The sequence below is a fragment of the Myxine glutinosa genome, chromosome 3 (assembly GCF_964187855.1).
Source record: "Myxine glutinosa chromosome 3, kmMyxGlut1.1, whole genome shotgun sequence".
Lineage (NCBI taxonomy): Eukaryota > Metazoa > Chordata > Myxini > Myxiniformes > Myxinidae > Myxine > Myxine glutinosa.
This window is the reverse complement of record NC_136263.1, coordinates 219908150-219927587: the sequence shown is the minus strand read 5'-3', so window position 1 is coordinate 219927587 and position 19438 is coordinate 219908150. Positions and strand designations below refer to the sequence as shown.

General features: G+C 45.9%; 1 protein-coding gene across 5 annotated transcripts in view; it reads right to left on the bottom strand.

Moving 5' to 3' along the window:
• The window catches only part of LOC137422858 (ras GTPase-activating protein nGAP), a 205479-nt gene that overhangs the window by 84924 nt on the left and 101117 nt on the right, over positions 1–19438 (bottom strand). For all 5 annotated transcript variants that reach the window (XM_078775063.1, XM_078775060.1, XM_078775061.1 and 2 more), the window contains 3 exons: positions 6915–7039; positions 6518–6641; positions 5985–6088 (listed from right to left, as the gene is read on the bottom strand). In XM_078775063.1, coding sequence (XP_078631189.1) covers positions 5985–6088; positions 6518–6641; positions 6915–6935 — 249 coding nt within the window. In that variant the 5' untranslated portion in view covers positions 6936–7039. The remainder of the gene's footprint in view (positions 1–5984; positions 6089–6517; positions 6642–6914; positions 7040–19438) is intronic.

Here is a 19438-nt window from a genome sequence, read left to right as displayed (position 1 = left end):
TTCCTCAAAGAACAGGTCCTGGATCGTAGTGTAAATATCAGTCTTGTATAAATGATGCTCCCTACCGGCTGTATGTTTAGTTTGAGGATGCTTTCCGCGATTCGGTTATCCTGTGGGTGTGTTTCTGTTAGGAGAAGGGTGCAACGTCGCAGGGGGACATATTTACTCATTTGTGAACATCTGTAAAACTGTCGCACTCAGGGTTGAGTTAATAGTAGAGGGAACTACATCTGAGTGCCACACTAACGTCGGTAAAAATTTATCGGGTCGGGACGCCCCGAGGTAGAGAAGGGTGCAATGTTGCGGATATGGGATTTGCATCCATCCATATCCGCTTGTAAATATTCCCCTATTTCCTCAATACTTCCCAACTATCCCCAATCCCCCATTCCCTAGTCCCATTTTCTGTAAACAACACTCTGTAGACCCGACCTCCCCCTATTTCCCCCATTAAATGTCGTGCCCAGGTTCACCGCATCTCATGTAAGACAACTATAGGACATCTTGCTAGTTATTTTTAGTCTATGTCAGTTAAGGACTCGTTTCCATTAATTCTGACCCTTCGTTGCACCAGAATGTGATTGTATGGCACCGTTAGGAAGTTTAGGACCTCCCAATACCTCCCCGCAGCTCTTCCTCACGGTTCAGCAACAACAACAACAACAACAACAACAACAACAACAGCAACGGCAGCGGCGTGCACAGGGAGTGCGCGTCCTCACTCCGGCTTGGTTGGTAGGGGGTGTTGGGAGGGCACGAGGCCTTCCCAACGAGCCGCCATCGAACATGTGCTCGACGGGGTTACCAAATAGGGGCTCCCTGTCAGCTCCTCGTCAAGGGCGGAGCGCGGTAACCCCCGCACCCAATGGAAGCGGCGGACCGGCCCCAGGGGGGCGGAGCCAACCAGCCGAGGGCATGTCACTCCCCGCTGAGCATGCGCAGGAAGAGGGAGGTGACGTCAGATGCGCGCTGAGCTTGGAGCAAGAGAGACGTCCCTTCCGAGCGCTGTGACACCTCCCTGCATCTCTTGGACCGTGCTTGATCCTGTCCCCGAGCCAACGTGCACCTTGTGCTATCAACCTACCTGTCCTCCCTGCCATCAATCCCTGTGTAAGTCAGCCTTGTTCCGTTTGTCTGTGGTCTGTCTGGGTTAAGATAAGACTGTAATTAAGTGCCTATCTCTTCTGTGTCTTTACCTCACTACCTTGTAATCTACCCCCTTTTCTCCACCACTGTAATTATACCCTCCTCCGGAGGTCTTGAGAACTGTACCCCTTGCGTCGTTTCATCTATCCCAGTCGTTGTGTCCTTTCCATCATTGATTTAGCATAGCGCGATTTGGCCAACGTTTGGGTGGAATCGGGTGAGTTGGGGAAGAATCGGGGGAACTGTTAGGTCGCGGCAATACCACCGCTCGGTAAATAACATCTTAACCGCGTCCGTAACAATATATATACACTCACACATACACACACATCATCAATGGCATCCATACATCTAGATATGCAGCACTTCTTGTGAGGTCAGTCATGTGCTGCACTTCGTTGGTCACTATACAAGCTAATTTGGGAGCGACCGAGTCTACCACAGGTGCTACATCTGAAGTAGTTAGTGAGGTTGGCATCTCCTGTAGTTGTGGGATGATGTTTGTGGTGACAGCATCTATTGTGCAGCTGCTCCAAACAATGGTCATCATGATGGCTTATTCTCAGCGCATAATTGATGTCGCCACGAGCCTCTGCAGTTAGCTACAGTTTCCCACGTATCAAAGTTGATGTTTAGGGCTTTAATATCCCACTTACAGACATCCTTGTACCTCAGCTTCAGGTGCCCTTTTGGTCGTTTGGCCACAGCTGTCTTCCCATATATAAGGCGTCCTTTGGGATACGCCGATCTTCCATCCTGTTTACGTGCCCAGGCCATTGAAGTCGTCTTCGCTTTATAAATGCAAGGACGCTTGGCAGATTTGCCTGGGAAAGGATTTCTGCATTTGTGCATCTGTTTTTCCACGTGATACCAAGGTTGCATTGCAGACGGCGAAAATGAAAATTGTTGCGTCTCCGTTATTGGCAGCTATAAGTAGTCCATGTTTCACAGCCATAAAGTAGGGTGCTCATAAATGCAGGCCTCGTAGATCATGATCTTGGTTCGGAGGGTCAGCTTGCTGTTCGTCCACCCCCTCTTTGTTCGATGACCAAAAGTGGCGGCGGCCTTCCCGATGCGTACGTTCAGTTCATCATCGAGAGACAGGTTGTTAGTCACTATAGACCCGAGATAACTGAATTTGCTGACCAATTCCAGAGCAGTATTGTTTGGTGTAATCAGGGGCTGGGTAGTGACACCTTGTCCCATGACAACGGTTTTCTTCACACTAATGGTGAGAGAGAACATCGTGCACGCATGAGAGAGATGACCAATTAGCTTTGAGCTGGTCTTCTGTGTGGGTGACAAGTGCAGCGTCGTCTGCATTGAGAAGTTCTCTGATCAGGACATGCCGCAATTTTGTCTTTGCCTGCCCATAAGAGTGGAGACTTACCATTTGTCCTGGTGTGAAGGGAGATTCCTTCCATATCTGCAGGGAAGAAGTTCCTCAGAAGTACAATGAAGAAAATACCAAACAGAGATGGAGCCAGGAGATTTTTTTTTCTTCTTTTTTTTTTCTTTTTTTTTTATTATACAGAGGCCAGGCTCGTGAAAGAGCTAACATTTATCAAACAAACAAATCAAGCAAACAAGCAAACAAAGTATATAAAAAGGGGAGCGGTCGACAAGATGGGGAGAGAAGGGGAGGAAGCACACAAACACAACATTTGAGAGCAGGGACATCGGGAGATGTGTGGGAGGGAGAGGGCCTGGGGGGGGGCAGGATAGGTATAAAACGGAAGGACACCAAGGACTTCCAGGAAAGAAGTCGGCACCTCAAAAAGTGGATTTGGGGTGAAATTAGCGGGGGTAGAAAAGATCAAGGTTTTGGATGGGGGAAGATAAGAGATGGTGGTGAACAGCTATTTTAAAGACCTGGAGGGAGGAGTGGGATTGAAGAGAGTGAGGGAGTTTGTTCCAGAGGTGGGAGAAAAGAGGAATGAAGGAGTGAAGGTGAGCAGAGAGTCTTGATTTTGGCAGTTTAACCATAAGAGGGTTGCAGGCAGATCTTGCGCGACCTGTAGGAATATTTGGGGGACAGAGCCCAGAGAGAGCTGGGGGAGCAAGGCCGGAGAGGAGTCGGTAGAAGACGGAAAGACCACCAACCTGCCTGCGGTGAGTAAGTGAAAGGCCGTCGGAGATAGCGTCATCGCGGGAGATTCCAATGATTCTGAATGCTTTGGTTTCAACAGCGTGAAGACGAGCTAGGTGTGAGGCAGGAGCACCAGTCCAGGAGCAGCTGGGTATGACTGGGTACGGTGGGTACAGAGAGGGATGGGTTTGAGACACAAGATTTAGAGGCAAACACAGAGTTGAGGCATTCAGCTTTTTCACGTGCGGAGTCAGCTGTGTAGCCGTTTGAGGTAAGGGAGGGGGTGGAGGGGGAGCAAACACCAGAAACAGATTTGACCAGACGCCACCAGGATTTGGAAGAGGGAGACAGATAAGAAAGTTCGGTCTTGAGAATGGAGAGATATTGTTTCCTGGCTCTCCTGAGGGTGGACACACACTTGTTTCGGGCTTTGTGAAAGGAAATGAGATTTCCTTCCGTTGGATTTGCTTTCCAGGAGACGAAGGCAAGTTGTTTCTGGGCAACAGCCTCACCACAAGATTCCGTGTACCATGGACGGGAGGAAGGGTATGACAACTGAAGACGAGATGGGATAAATCTGTGCATGAGAGAGAGCAATTTACTTTGGAAGAATTCCCAGGATGAGTTGATGTCAGAGGCGCTAGAGATGGGAGACCAGTCCAGATGATTGATGGCTGCCAGACCAGTCCGGACGATCAATATATATATATATATATATATATATATATATATATATATATATATATATATATATATATATATATATATATATATATATATATATACATATATATATATATATATATATATATATATATATACAGTATATATATATATATCCAATAAATGCATATGAGATGAATGTAGAAATTGGTAAAAATTGGTTTGGAAAGGTTTTTGGAAATAATGTTAATTCACTCTTCAAAATGTGTATGAACCCTGTTATAGTCTGCCACTTCATGATATTGTTCCCCTATAATTGATTTGTGAATAATTAGTGTTCTGTAAATGTTGCAAAGGTTTCCATTCGTTGAAAGTTGATGATCATTCCTCGTTGGAACTCCTTCCTCTGAAACATCATGCTCTGAAACTGTGAACGACTGCTCCCCGACTTTTTATAATGTGTCCTTTCATGATACGCACAGTTATGGTCATATTCATGTAATAGGATGATAGTCCCATAATCGTGTTATGATTTTCGGGCACCTGGGGGAAACACATACCCACACATAAGGGAGTCCTACTGTAGTTAAATCTGTTGTATTTGATCGAGCCAAATTACCTGTCCCCTCATACTGGAAAGGGAAGATGCGTTGTGTTTGTGAAGAAGATTCAAAAGCCTTTTAAATTCTTCTCCACCTAAATTCCCTCCATGTTTCTCTCTCCCTATCTCTCTCAAACCCCTCTCTAAATCTCTCTCTACACACCTCTGCACCACATCCACACACGTTTTACAAACACTCAATATTACACTCAACATTACAACCACCACTACAAAACCACCATTACAAATCCAATCAACCAACAACATCAAAAAGTAGCACGGACCCCCTCCCGGCAGATGGGCGGGTATCCGGAGACGAAGTCGACCATCGATGCCCTGCCTTGGTCGCAGGAGCCAGGCGCATCCAACGGGCATTGCTTGGATACATGACAGACCTGAGGAGACAACCATCCAAGAGGCCAAAGGCACTCGAGAGTACAGCTGGGTGCTGCTCGTCCCCAACCAACGCCTCCATCCCCCGAACCCCCTGGGGCCATTTATGCCGGGAAATATTTGAGGCTGAAAGCTTGCGCGTCTGGGGAATTCGAAAGCAAAGACTGAACCTGCGAGGACAAATGAGCTGGCGAATGCAGCGCAGTGGAGGACGTGGACCAAGCAGCGGAATTTCCCTATACGCTCCGGCCACGTCACACTGATTTACACCATCTATCTCTGGCTTTCTCCACATCTAATTTGTTCACTTTGAAAGCCCAAGAATAGAAGAAAAGAACCACCTTTAGAGGCCATTTTTCCCCGCAGAGCAGGGGTTGGCCTTTTTCGGGCACCTTGGTCCTCTTTTTGAAGCAATGTTTTATGGCCGGATGCCCTTCCTGCCGCCAACCCTGTTAGTCGCCTCTTGCGACACACAAGGAATTACCAGTGACCTGGTACTCAATTTGCCGACCTCGGAAGGATGACAGGCTGAGTCAACCCCCCTGATGTTAATTCAGCGATCGACCGGGATTCAAACCCAGGATCCTAGGATCCCAAACCAGCACCCTAACTGCTAAGCCAACACCAGGCTCTGAAAGCCCAAGAATGTTCAATGATAATCCACCATCCTTTTTAGGGCTGGGTATACGTGTCTGGGTATACGTGAATATACGTGTGTTTTTGCCAATCATTATAAACCATTTTACAAAGTTCCCCATTGTCTTTTTCATTGGCTAAGCATTGTTTGTAATTATTGACAGAAAGTTCAGGTCCGCTGTTTCATAATGGTCAGACATTAGCCAAGGATCCACTCAAGGTATCGCTCGGCCATTTTGATGGATGGTAGAGGAGCGTTGCGAAGCACAGTCTTTCCCTTTCTCTGGAGCGTTCTCTCTCTCTCTTTCTCTCTCTCATACCGTGATGGTAAAAGGAGGAAATGTATGAAAATCAGTGGTGTAGCTCGGCACAGAGCACCACCTCATACCGTGACGGTGAAAGGATGAGGTGTATGAAAATCAGTGGTGTAGCTCGGCACAGAGCGCAACCTCATACCGTGACGGTGAAAGGAGGTGGTGTACATCCATCAATGGTGTTGCTTTTCATTGTGACCAAAGTAGGAGCACCTTCTCGCCGGGGAACCCGATCAAGGATTGCATCTGTTGGTACACATAAGGAAAATGCTCTAAATGTTTTTAATTTTCCCACCAGCCTAGAAATTCTACCTCACTAAAAAACATAATGTAGGCCACCATCTTGCATTGTGGTGGCAAGGGTCTATAAAATAAGGGTTTGATATGGATCAAAGATTTAGGCTTTTGAGTTTAGACTGCCTGAAGTAAGCAAGGTCGTGCAACCTGCTTGGGAAGTCTTTTTAAAACGTTGAAATGTCTCTTGAACAATGAGGAAAACCCAACAAGCTGCAGGTGTCACTGTTTGTCCAGAAAACAAAGCTGGACGGCTGAAAGCATGTGCATCTACCAATACGCCACATTTCTGTGAGGCAGGTGCTGGTCCATGCAATCAGATCGTTCACTCAATGGGACGGACAAGGACAAAATGACGGTGGAGAAATAATAAGCACCCGCCTGGGTCATCGTCTGCTGATCCCGAGGCAGTTCTGCCAGCCTTGGATGGAACGCTGACCGTTCTGCGGAGCATGGACACTGAGCAGGACTCACTGCGCCGCTCCTGCAGCAAAGAGGGATGCACCTGCAGGAGAGCATAAGGTATAGAGTGATGTAGGGGAAGAGGGGCAGGGGAGGTCAAAAGAATGCCAATCCCAACTGTTAAGTGCTGCAAATGGTCACATGATAACTATTATTATAATTCGTCCAATACTGTATTCGACTGTCATTGCTGAAGAAGACAATCAGTCTGTTTGTTTAATGGGGAAAAGCTTGGCCTGTAGTGTTGTACACATCGATAGAATGTTGTACACGTTTTGAGGGGATCAACCCCATGGGTATTTGTGAAGTGCGTTACCTCATCCTTATCAAGTAGCATGAGCTTTGTATCCGACAAGACGCAGTACCGCTGCTGCCAGACCACATTGTCCCTGTATGGAGACTTTCCACAGGATAGCTGGTACGTTGGAGGGCCCTTGACGTCTGTCATGGAAGAGGAAAAGGGAAAAGTTGAGGGTAAAGTTCATCTCTATCCAAAAGCAGTAGGAAACTTTGTGGAGGAATCAAACAACTAATAATAATAATAATAAAACCTATGTCAAAGTTCTTCCTTGTTTATATTGTATTTACGTTTAGTAAACAAGCATTTATTGAAGAGTGTAACATCACCTTTGCTCTGAATCACTGCTTCAAAACACGGTTATGCAAATCCCAGAGGCAATGCATCCTGTGGAAATTGGGACTTGATCTGTGCAAAAGGAAAGTAACTCCACATGCACGGCTCCAACATCAATTAAACAAATTGGGATTCTGGGAATGACATGCCTTTAGAAGGACTTGTGCGCTCGAGAGAAGTACATCAGGTATGCACCGTCATTCTGAAAGATCCCATTCCGATCCAAATTTAGAACCGGCGGGTGCGGTTCACCATGTGCAACGTGATATTGGGAACGATGCATGCGTGCACACCAGGATGATTCATGAGATCTCCACCAGAACATTGTCAAATCGGGAATGATCAGATCACTGGGTCTCCCTCGTATCAGTCGACTCACGCATCGCTGCAATCGCACCTTACGCGGAGTCTTATACATCACGATTGCCATGCAGATGATGTCAGCACATTATGTCATCTTCCTCCCCATTTCAAGAGTGTACGCAGGTATGCAGCTTGTCCAGCATTTACCCCAACATACAGAACAACAACAACAACAGCATGCATTTTAAAAGGCCATTTTCCCTACTAGAGCGGGGGTTAACCTTGCAGTCCCCATGACAATCTTCTCCATTTTGCCCTATTTTCTGCATCTCTCCTTGTTAACCTCCTTGCCCGCATTTCTTCTTCCACCATCTTTAGCCAAGTCTTTCTCGGTCTTCCCCGTCCTCTACTTCCTTCTACATTAATTTCCATCACTCTTCTCAACCAGTCACTTTCATCCTTCCTCAACACATGACCAAACCATCTCAACCTGTTCCTCTTCACAGCATCAATTACAGGCTCTATTCCCATCATCTTTCGCAATTCATCATTTGTCTTCCTCTCTCTCAACGATACTCTGCACATCCGTCGAACCATTCGCATTTCCACCCTTTCCAACCTTCGTTGCTGCTCTACGTTCATTTACCCATGTCTCGCTCCCATAAATCTTGCTCCCATAAATCTTGCTCCCATAAACCAACCCCAACATACAGAACACCTCTTTAAAAAAAACTTGTCTTTTAGACGAATTTCAACAAGAAAATAGAGCAAATAAATAAGGAGACAAGTACAGATACATTCAAAGTACACCGCCCCCATGCCAAATAATTAAATATCCTCCAGCGTGGCATAGCCGAGGCGCCTTAGGCTCCCAGCAATACCGCAGTGCAGCTCATAGAGACTGCGTTGGGAGGGAGATGTGTACAATAATTGATTGATTAATTGCATAATTAAAATCAATAAAAGATTATCATAAAATATTTTCTTAATCAATTGGCTAATAGCATAACTAAACCACTAGTGCTTCATCCGAAGATGTAACTGTTAGAAATGTAATTAAATAAGTCATTAATCAAAAACATGAAATAATTAATTGATTAATCAATAAATAATTATTAATCGATTAATGGATTAATCAATAAATCAAAAATATCCTTTATAGCCACATCACTTGGTCACCGTCGTGTCCAAATATCAGCTTCCTAGCTCAAAAGGTGCCTGAGATATTGCCCAGATGAGAAACAAAATAAATAAATGATTGATAATGAAAATAAAGAAATAATCATCATAAAAAACTAAATAATCTATCAATTGGCTCATAGAACACATAAACCACCACCATTTCATCCGAATCTGTAACTTAAAAAAAAAATTTAGTCATTAATCGAATAATTAAATAATTAATCGATAAATTCATGAATCAACAAATCAAAAATAGCCTTTACAGCCAAATTACTTGCTTATTGGCATATCCAAATATCAGCTTCCTAACTCAAAAGGTGCCTGAGGTAATGGCCAGAAGAGAAAGGAAATGTATAAGGACTTTATCAATTGATAATTGATAATAATTTATAATACCAATTGATTGATAATAATTGAATCAATTGAATCAATTGATAATAATTAAGTAACTCATCAATTAATTGATTAATCAAAAAACAAACTAACATTTTTGACAAAGTACTTGCTCACTATTGTGCCCAAATGTCAGCTTCCTAGCTCAAAGGATGGCTGAGATATCGCCCGGACAAACAAACAAACAAACAAACAAACAAACAAGTACAGATATATTCAAAGTACACCGCCCTCATGCCAAATAATTAAATATCCTACAGCGCGGCATTGCCGGGGCGCCTCTGGTGCCTGGCAATACCGCAGTGCAGCTCATAGAGAGTGCATTGGGAGGGAGAGGTGTACGCTAATTGATTGATTAATTGCATAATTAAAATCAATAAAAGATTGTCATAAAATATTTTCTTAATCAATTGGCGAATAGTATAACTAAACCACTAGTGCTTCATCCAAAGATGTAACTTTTAGGAATTTAATTAAATAAGTCATTAATTAAAAAATTTAATAATTGATTTATTAATCAATAAATAATTAATTAATAGATTAATCAATAAATCAAAAATACCCTTTTGCAGACAAATCACTTGGTCATTGCCATGTCCAAATATCAGCTTCATAGCTCAAAAGGTGCCTGAGATATTGCCCAGATGAGAAAGAAAATAAATAAGTTATTAATTAATCGATAATAATTAAGTAATTGATCAATTAATTAATTAATTAAAAAACAAAAAATACCGTTTTTTACAAAGGACTTGCTCACGATTGTGCCGAAATTTCAGTTTCCTAGCTCAAAGAGTGGCTGAGATATCGCCGGACAAACAAACAAACAAGAAAGCAAGAAAACAACCAGAATGAAAACTGAGTACTCCCTTTCAGCGTGCGTCACTGCCGAACCCCCTTCGGTGCCCGGCAATGACGTTATGCAGCGCCTGGAGATGGCATAGGAAAGGAGCGGTGTACAACAAACAACCAGAGTGAAAACTGAGTACTCCCTTTCAGACTTCCGTTTCCGGTCTTGCTGGCGAGGGTTCGTTTATTCTCAGCTCTCCACGCTCTCCATCGAAATCGAAGTTAAGTAATTGTTCCCATTTGTATTTTCGTTATAACTGTATTTATTTTATGGTGTATATATTGTCTCCCGACGAAGATTTTCGGTGCAAATCTTTCATACCTGCATTGAAAATCGTGTTAATTCGTGTCGTGTCTTGAGGCCTTGCACAGTGTACACTGTACAACCTTGAGGCTTTGTTTTTCTCTCAGCGGTCCGTCGTTTGTGATCCAATAACTTTCGTTCTCTGTTTTCCCAGTCTTTTCACCCCATAGCCTACTTCCTCATGTAAATCTCAACTAAAAAAAAACAAAAAAAAAACATTTCCTTCTCTGTTCTCATTTGTTTATTCATTCTTATTCGTTCTTCGACCACGTGTTTCTCCCCCATTTCCCCAGATAGTTTGTCAAATTTCAACTCGTTATTTTATCGTCCATGCGTTATTGTTCGATTATAGTTAGTTTTGGTTTGAATTTCCTGTAACTCGTAATCAATTAATCGTGTTCTGCTCCTCGTGTGCGGCCTTGTAGTTGTACCCCCGTCGGTGTTTGTTAACTTAAGCGTGTTTTGCTTGGCTCTTAGTTTTTTCCCTTCTACCCCGAACATAATACTCTGTCTAACGTTCTAAATCCCCACCCCACCCCCACCCCCCCAAAAAACAAACAAAAAAAAAAAACATTTATTTTCCTTTCTCCACGTGTACTGTTGTCTCATCCTGTATTTTCTGTCCAGGTGTGCTGTTCGCCCCGCCCCCATTATCTCCTTGTCATCCACCGTTTGCCCTGTTCACGTGACTCGTGGTGGTCCCTCTCGGCTCTCCCCCCGTTGGTATTTTGTGCATATAAGATTGTTCACGGTTCTGTTTAAATATTATTTAAATATGTTTAACCTTTCCCCTTCAGTGTTTTACTCAGTGGTATTTTACAACACGCTGTTTTTCTTCCTATTTAAAAGGCTTTTCTCAATTTCCTCTCCAACTCATTCCACTTCAAAAAAAAGAAATTCAATATCTTATACGTCTCCCTCACTACATGGTCTAAATTCACATTCATTCCATCCCTCCTCCATCGTTCTGAATCGGATTGCTAACTTGAAAATCACAACAAACCCAATTTGTTTTCAATGTTCGTCTTTCATTAATCATCCACTTTCTAAACTCCCCTCTTGCCCCTCCCATCCAAATCCCCCCCCTTGCACCTACACTCCTAAACTCCCCCCTTGCCCCTCCACTCTTAAACTCGCCCCTTTCCCCTCCACTCCTGAACTCCGCCCTTGCCCTTCCCCTCCTAAACTCCCCCCTTGCCCCTCCCCTCCAAATCCCCCCCTTTGCCCCTCCACTCCTGAACTCCCCCCTTGCCCTTCCCCTCCTAAACTCCCCCCTTACCCCTCCCCTCCAAATCCCCCCCCCTCGCCCCTACACTCCTAAACTCCCCCCTTGCCCCTCCACTTCTAAACTTCCCCCTTGCCCCTTCCCTCCTAAACTCCCCCCTTGCCCCTCCCCTCCGAAACTCCCCCCTCACTCCTCCCCTTCAAAACTCCCCCAGGACCCCTCCCATTCAAATCTCCCCCCATACCATTCCTCTCCAATTCTCCCTCCTCCCCCCCTCCTCCTCAAAGCTGCCTCCTCCCCACTTCGTCTCCCTTCTATCTCATACCTCCACCCCCCCCCCCAACCTTCTACTTTCCTCTGCCCCCCCTCAAACAACCCCTCACTGTGCCTCATCCCTTCTCCATCAAACCTTTCATCCTCCTCATCCTTCCCTTTCTTGGAACTCTTCTGCAATCTCTGACACACTATCAACTGCTCTCCCTACCTCCCCCTCTCATCCTTCATCTTACCCTACTCCTCCCCTCCCCTGTCCTGTACCCGATGCTCCCCCTCTCTCTTCATTAACGGTATGGACCTCAAACATCCGGGGCCTTCGCTCAAACCTGACGGATCTCTCCATACAGGTTGCTTCTGACAATCCAGACTTGATCTGCTTAACAGAGACTTTCCTCCTTCAAGATGTCTCTGATTCCTTAATATCTCTTCCTGGTTACTCCCTCCTCCGGTATGATAGACATGAGCCTCGGCCTGGTGGTGGGGTGGCTATCTTTATCAAAAACGCTCTTCCTCACTCTCCTTGCACTGCCCTCTCTCCTCCTCACCCCCAGGAGTACCTCTGGCTACAGCTTCCTCTCCGCTCCCACCTTTTGTTCATATGTGTTCTGTACCGTCCCCCAAACAGTGATGACTCCATCTACATTTCGCTGTCTGACAACATGGACCAACTTCTATCCACTCATCCCAACTCTCTCTTCCTCATATGTGGTGACTTCAACTGTCATCATGCCACCTGGTTGGGTGTGGGTTCCTCTCTCACCAATCATGGCACCTCAGCAAAGGACTTCTGTGACTCACTGGGATTGACACAATCTGTCAATTTCCCGACCCGGATCTCAGCCAATGGAGTATCTTCTCTTCTAGACTTGTTTATGACAAACTTCCCTGCTAATGTCTGCTGCTCTTCTTCTGCTCCAATCGGTTCTTCTGATCATGTGCTTGTCAAAGTGGACATCTCTCTGGCCATTCTCAGAGAGCCTCCTCAGCGTCGACGAGTCTGGCATTTCACTCAGGCCGACGGGGACGGTCTTCAAGCAGCCATCAATCGTCTGGTTTGGTCTCCCATCTCCACTGCCTCTGACATCAATTCTTCCTGGGAATTCTTTCAAAGCAAACTGATCTCTCTCATGCACAGATTTATCCCATCTCGCCTTCAGTTGTCTTACCCTTCCTCCCGTCCATGGTACACTGAATCTTGTGGTGAGGCAGTTGCCCTGAAACAACTTGCCTTTGCCTCTTTGAAGGCTAATCCAACTGAAGGCAATCTCAGTTCCTTCCACCAAGCTCGGAACAAGTGTGTGTCTACCCTCAGGAGTGCCAGGAAGCACTATCTCTCCTCACTCAAGAATGAACTCTCAAACCTGTCTCCTTCCTCCAAATCCTGGTGGCGTCTGGTCAAATCCGTTTCTGGTGTTTGTTCCCCCTCCATCCCCTCCCTTACCTCAAATGGCCACACAGTTGACATCGCACGTGACAAAGCCGAATGCCTCAACTCTGTGTTTGCCTCAAAATCCTTCGTCCCAAACCCATCTCTCTCTGTTCCCACCTTTCCCAGTCGAACCCAACTGCTCCTCGACTCTGTGTCCTTCTCTCCTGACAAGGTGGAGGAGTTTTTGTCAAACCTCGACTCTGATTCTGCAACTAGACCAGACGGCATCAGCCCACGGGTCCTAAAATCCTGCTCTGCCGCTCTATCTCACCCTCTCTCTGTTCTTTTCACCCTATCTTTTGCTCAAGGTCATCTGCCAGCATCCTGGAGATCAGCAAACATTACCGCTTTACACAAAAAAGGTGCAAAAACAGATCCTTGCAACTACAGACCAATCAGCCTGCTCCCAATTATCAGCAAAGTCATGGAATCCATCATTGCTTCGGATATGAAATCTTTCCTCTTCTCCAATGGCCTGATCTCTGATCATCAATTTGGTTTCAGACCAGGTCACTCCACTCTGGACATGCTGCTTCTGCTGTCTCAACAATGGATGGAGGTGCTCAATGCCAAACAGGAAATCAGAGCTGTCTCCCTTGACATATCACGTGCCTTCGATACGGTCTGGCACCCAGCTCTGCTCACCAAACTCTCCTCCTATGGTATCCATGGAAATCTCCATGCATGGCTTGCGGACTTCCTCTCTGGTCGGTCAACGTGTGGCCCTGAATGGATTTCTCTCATCTCCCCTTCCTGTTCAGGCCGGAGTTCCCCAAGGCAGTGTGCTGGGCCCTGTGCTTTTTCTGGTCTTTATCAATGATCTCTCCGACTCTTTGGAAAATCCTCTCTATCTCTTTGCTGATGAATCCACTCTCTGCCGCTCCATTCCTCTTCCCTCAGATCGGCAGTCTGCAGCCTCCTCACTCTCTGAAGACCTGGACAAAATCACAGACTGGTCAAACAAGTGGAACATGTCTTTCAATCCTGACAAATCTCACACTTAATCTCAATCTCAATCTCACACTCTCACAAACCTGACAAATCTTACTATGGCTCTCCGAAAAGATCGACTGGACAACCCTCCCATCTACTTTCTCAACAATCCTCTCCAAGAAGTTCTGTCGCTCAAGCTTTTGGGTCTCACTATCTGCCATGATCTTTCTTGGGAAAACCACATTTCCAAGCTGGCCTCCAAAGCCAGTCGCCGACTGGGCATCCTCCGTCGTGCGAAGTCCTTCCTAGGCACACCTGAGCTCCTCACCACATACAAGGCTTTCATCCGCAGCTCAATGGAATACTGTTCACTCTGGTTGTTTGTTGTACACCGAAAACTGAGTTCTCCCCTATGGGCTGGTGCTCCTGCCTCACACCTGGCTCGGCTTCACGCTGTTGAATCCAAAGCTTTCAGAATCATTGGAATCTCCCGCGATGAAGCTATCTCTGAGGGCCTTTCACTCACTCACCGCAGGCAGGTAGGTGGTCCTTCTGTCTTCTACCGACTCCTCTCCCACCTTGCTCCCCCAGCTCTCTCTGTGCTCTGTCCCCCAAATATTCCTACAGGTCGCACAAGATCTGCCAGCAGCCCTCTGATGGTTAAACTGCCGAAATCTCGGCTCTCTGCTCACCTTCACTCTTTCATTCCTCTTTTCTCCCGCCTCTGGAACAAACTCCCACACTCACTTCAATCACACTCCTCCCTCCAGGTCTTTAAAACAGCTGTTCACCACCATCTCTTATCTTCCCCCATCCAAAACCTTGATCTTTTCTACCCCCACTAATTCACCCCAGATCCACCTTGTTTGAAATTCCAACTTCTTTCCTGGAAGTCCTGGCAGTGTCCATATGTTTTATACCTCTCCCACCCCCCCCCCCCTTCCCATGCCTCCCCCCCAAAGCCCTCTCCCTCCCACAGTTCTCTCGATGTCTCCATGTCTCTCGGTCCCTGCTCTCAAATGTTGTGTTTGTGTCCTTCCCCCTCTCTCCCCATCTTGTCTAGTCTACCGCTCCCGATGTTATTTGTTTTATGTGTCTGTTTGTCTTTCTGTGTGATTAATGTTCGCTCTTTCACGAGCCTCGATCTTGTATACAAAAAAAAAGAAGAAAAAAAAAAAGCGTGCGTCACTGCCGAGCCCCCTTAATTGGCAATGATGGTGTTAATGTCAATGATGGTGTTGACGGCAATGATGTCATGCAGCGCCTGGAGATGGCATAGGCAAGGAGTGGCGTACAATAAAAACTTCTTTAGATTTTTCTCATTGATTTGCAACAAGTTGTCAAAGTGAAGGTAAAATACTTCATTTTAAAGGAGTCTCGTGTGTCCGTGTGCTCGAAGGATAGCTTGGAGGTAGTGTATGGTGAACACGTATTTCCCTTTGAGAGGTGCAGCCAGGATTCCATCCCGGGTTCCATTCCGGGTATCATCCAGGGTTCCTTCACGGTTTCCATCCCGAGTTCCATCACGGGTTCCATCCCGAGTTCCATTCCGGGTTCCATCCCGAGTTCCATCCCGGGTTCCATCCCGAGTTCCATCCCGGGTTTCATCCCGAGTTCCATCCTGGGTTTCATCCCGGGTTCCATCCCGGGTTTCATCCTGATGTCCATTTTGGGTTCCATCCCGGGTTTCATCCCGATGTCCATTTTGGGTTCCATCCCGGGTTTCATCCCGATGTCCATTTTGGTTTCCATCCCGGGTTTCATCCCGATGTCCATTTTGGGTTCCATCCCGGGTTTCATCCCGATGTCCATTTTGGGTTCCATCCCGGGTTTCATCCCGATGTCCATTTTGGGTTCCATCCCGGGTTTCATCCCGGGTTTCATCCCGATGTCCATTTTGGGTTCCATCCCGGGTTTCATCCCGATGTCCATTTTGGGTTCCATCCCGGGTTCCATCCCGAGTTCCATCCCGGGTTCCATCCCGGGTTCCATCCCGGGTTTCATCCCGATGTCCATTTTGGGTTCCATCCCGGGTTTCATCCCGATGTCCATTTTGGGTTCCATCCCGGGTTTCATCCCGATGTCCATTTTGGGTTCCATCCCGGGTTCCATCCCGGGTTTCATCCCGATGTCCATTTTGGGTTCCATCCCGGGTTTATCCCGATGTCCATTTTGGGTTCCATCCCAGGTTCCATCCCGGGTTTCATCCCGATGTCCATTTTGGGTTCCATCCCGGGTTCCATCCCGGGTTCCATCCCGGGTTTCATCCCGATGTCCATTTTGGGTTCCATCCCGGGTTTATCCCGATGTCCATTTTGGGTCCCATCCCGGGTTCCATCCCGGGTTTCATCCCGATGTCCATTTTGGGTTCCATCCCGATGTCCATTTTGGGTTCCATCCCGGGTTCCATCCTGGGTTCCATCCCGGGTTCCATCCCGATGTCCATTTTGGGTTCCATCCCGGGTTCCATCCCGGGTTCCATCCCGGGTTTCATCCCGATGTCCATTTTGGGTTCCATCCCGGGTTCCATCCCGGGTTTATCCCGATGTCCATTTTGGGTCCCATCCCGGGTTCCATCCCAGGTTTCATCCCGATGTCCATTTTGGGTTCCATCCCGGGTTCCATCCCGATGTCCATTTTGGGTTCCATCCCGAGTTCCATTCCAATACGGTATTATCCACCGTACTAAAGGTTTGCTGCTCATCAACATGATGGAAACATCGGCAGCCGCATATACATCGAGCAGAGTGACACGAGTTGTAAATTCAGCAACAGGAAAAAATATCCAATTCCTCCATAAACTCGATTCGTATTCATATTCACCATCGAAACTTGAACAGGTAAACCAATCAAGAGAGTTCACGTGACATATTCACGATCTCAGAATAACGTTTTGAAGGAAAATAAATAAATAAAAGAAAGTTTAAAAAAGATGAAATTCCCCGCAATAAGAAGGAAAAACATAACCAAGGGTAAGGTATTTATAGTGGGTTTGAGCACATCCGTGTATTGTTACCTGTGGTGCTCGCATAATGGAGCCTTTGTGAGCGGCACGTTCTGTACCTGGGTGCGGTTTCAGAGCAACATAGTGATAACTAAACAACCCAAACAATGCACCTTGAAGACAGGTACACGGTGTATCCAAGCCTGACCTGACCAAGACTAGTTTTTCCCCGAACCTTGAGAAATCCTTCTCGAGGCATTCCTTCATTCTCATCCCCAAACGGCTGTGCGTAAGTAAAGGTATCAACCACGAGGACGCAGGACAATGACGGAGGAAACTATTCCAAGGCAACAAAAGATAAACCGCTACCACTTCACCTGGTACAGGTACACAGGTATTTCCGTGCTCCGAATGGCCGGTAGGCTTGTGTAAAGCAGGCCTTTCTCCGTGGCCCAATAAGCACACATTGTTTTCTGGGTTTGTGGCCCAGCTTGTAAACTATCGATTTGGAATGGCGGTTAATCATGGGGGTTTCGGACCACAAGTTCCCATGACGATATATTTAATTACCCAGATAGTTTTACCTGGAACGGAGGAACAAAGAGGACAACTGACCGCACATGAAACTAGAACGTATCCATAGAATAATTAGCCTACCCTGCGCAGTCAACTTGTTGCGAGCCAACGCTTCTGTTTTATAACGTTTTTTAAAATTTGATCCAATATGGCTGCCAGACCACGTGAGCGATGACATCATAAATTTATATTCTCTAATATAATTGTTCCATAGATTATGCTCAATACATTTCAAACTGATCAGACTAAGCGTTGTCTGTGTCGAATTATGACGTCATAATTAGAGCACCAATGACATCATTAACATATCTTATTCCCCAAGCAGAGTACTTGCCAATGAGCCATGTTTCAAATTTTTTCCATGGAGCGGTTTCGGAGATGTTGAGGTGCAACCTTTTTCGATTTTTCCAAGATGGCACCTGTACCACGTGACCTATGACGTCATAATTATCATGCGAACAATTCTACAGGAGCCGCACATATTCTGAAACTTTCATGCCAATCGGACTAACAGTTGCAGAGGATTTTTTTTTTCATACTGATCAGATCAAGCGTTGTACTTGTCGAATTATGACGTCATAATGGAGGCACCTATGACATCATCATTAACGTATGTTATTCCCCATGGGGTGTACTTGACAATGAGCCAAGTTTCAATTTTTTCCATTAAGCGGTTTGGGAGATATAGAGGCGTAACTTTTTTCCAATATGGCGTCCATACCACGTGACCTATGACGTCATCATTATCAGCAAAACAATCTACAGGCTGAGGCGCTCCAACGGTAAAAATTTCATGTCAATCGGTCCAACGGTTGCCGAGAAAATGAATTTTGAAAATGCAGACACGGTACACGTACGCACCCGATTGCTTAACCCTGCTTTGCGCTTCGCGAGCGCGGGGCAACAATACATGTCCTCTGTTCTCCGCCTGAACAATCCTGTTATTCCCATTCAAAATGACCCCTTTGTGCACACTCTGTGTTTGCTGAGACTAAACCATCACCTCGTATATAATGACCAATCAACGAACCTGCAAACATTAGAGTCCATCAAAGGTGTAATTGTTGGAACATTGTTGACCATCCGATTCCGATGAACCGTACATTTCCGGGACATCATCCCGAGCCAATACAAAGCAACAAGGACAGAAATTTACATAAACTTGAACATTTCATAAAGATCTTTCTGATAACTCGGGACAGGTATGGTACCCTACGGGAGAACTATCCTCTCCTCCTCTCGGTATTTTCACTAACCTGTGTATGAACCTGATACCTGTTGATTCCATTTCAATTATTTTGTGCTCTGTGTAAATTCGGTGAATATGCTCCATCTTGAGCTTCCACTTTAATTTGAAATAAACAAAGAAATGAGGACAGATGTTTTGTTTTAAGTCAGTATACCTGAAATGTGAAAGAGGGCCTAGATGGGGCAAATCAAGATGGAATGTGAAGAAGGGCCCGAGATGAGGGACATCAAGATGAAATGTGAAAGAGGACCGAGATGGGGCAAATCAAGATGGAATGTGAAAGTGGGCCTCGGTGGGGCAAATCAAGATGAAATGTGAAAGAGGGCCTGGATGGGGCAAATCAAGATGAAATGTGAAAGAGGGCCTGGATGGGGCAAATCAAGATGGAATGTGAAAGTGGGCCTCGATGGGGCAAATCAAGATGGAATGTGAAAGAGGGCCCGAGATGAGGGACATCAAGATGAAATGTGAAAGAGGGCCGAGATGGGGCAAATCAAGATGGAATGTGAAGAAGGGCCCGAGATGAGGGACATCAAGATGAAATGT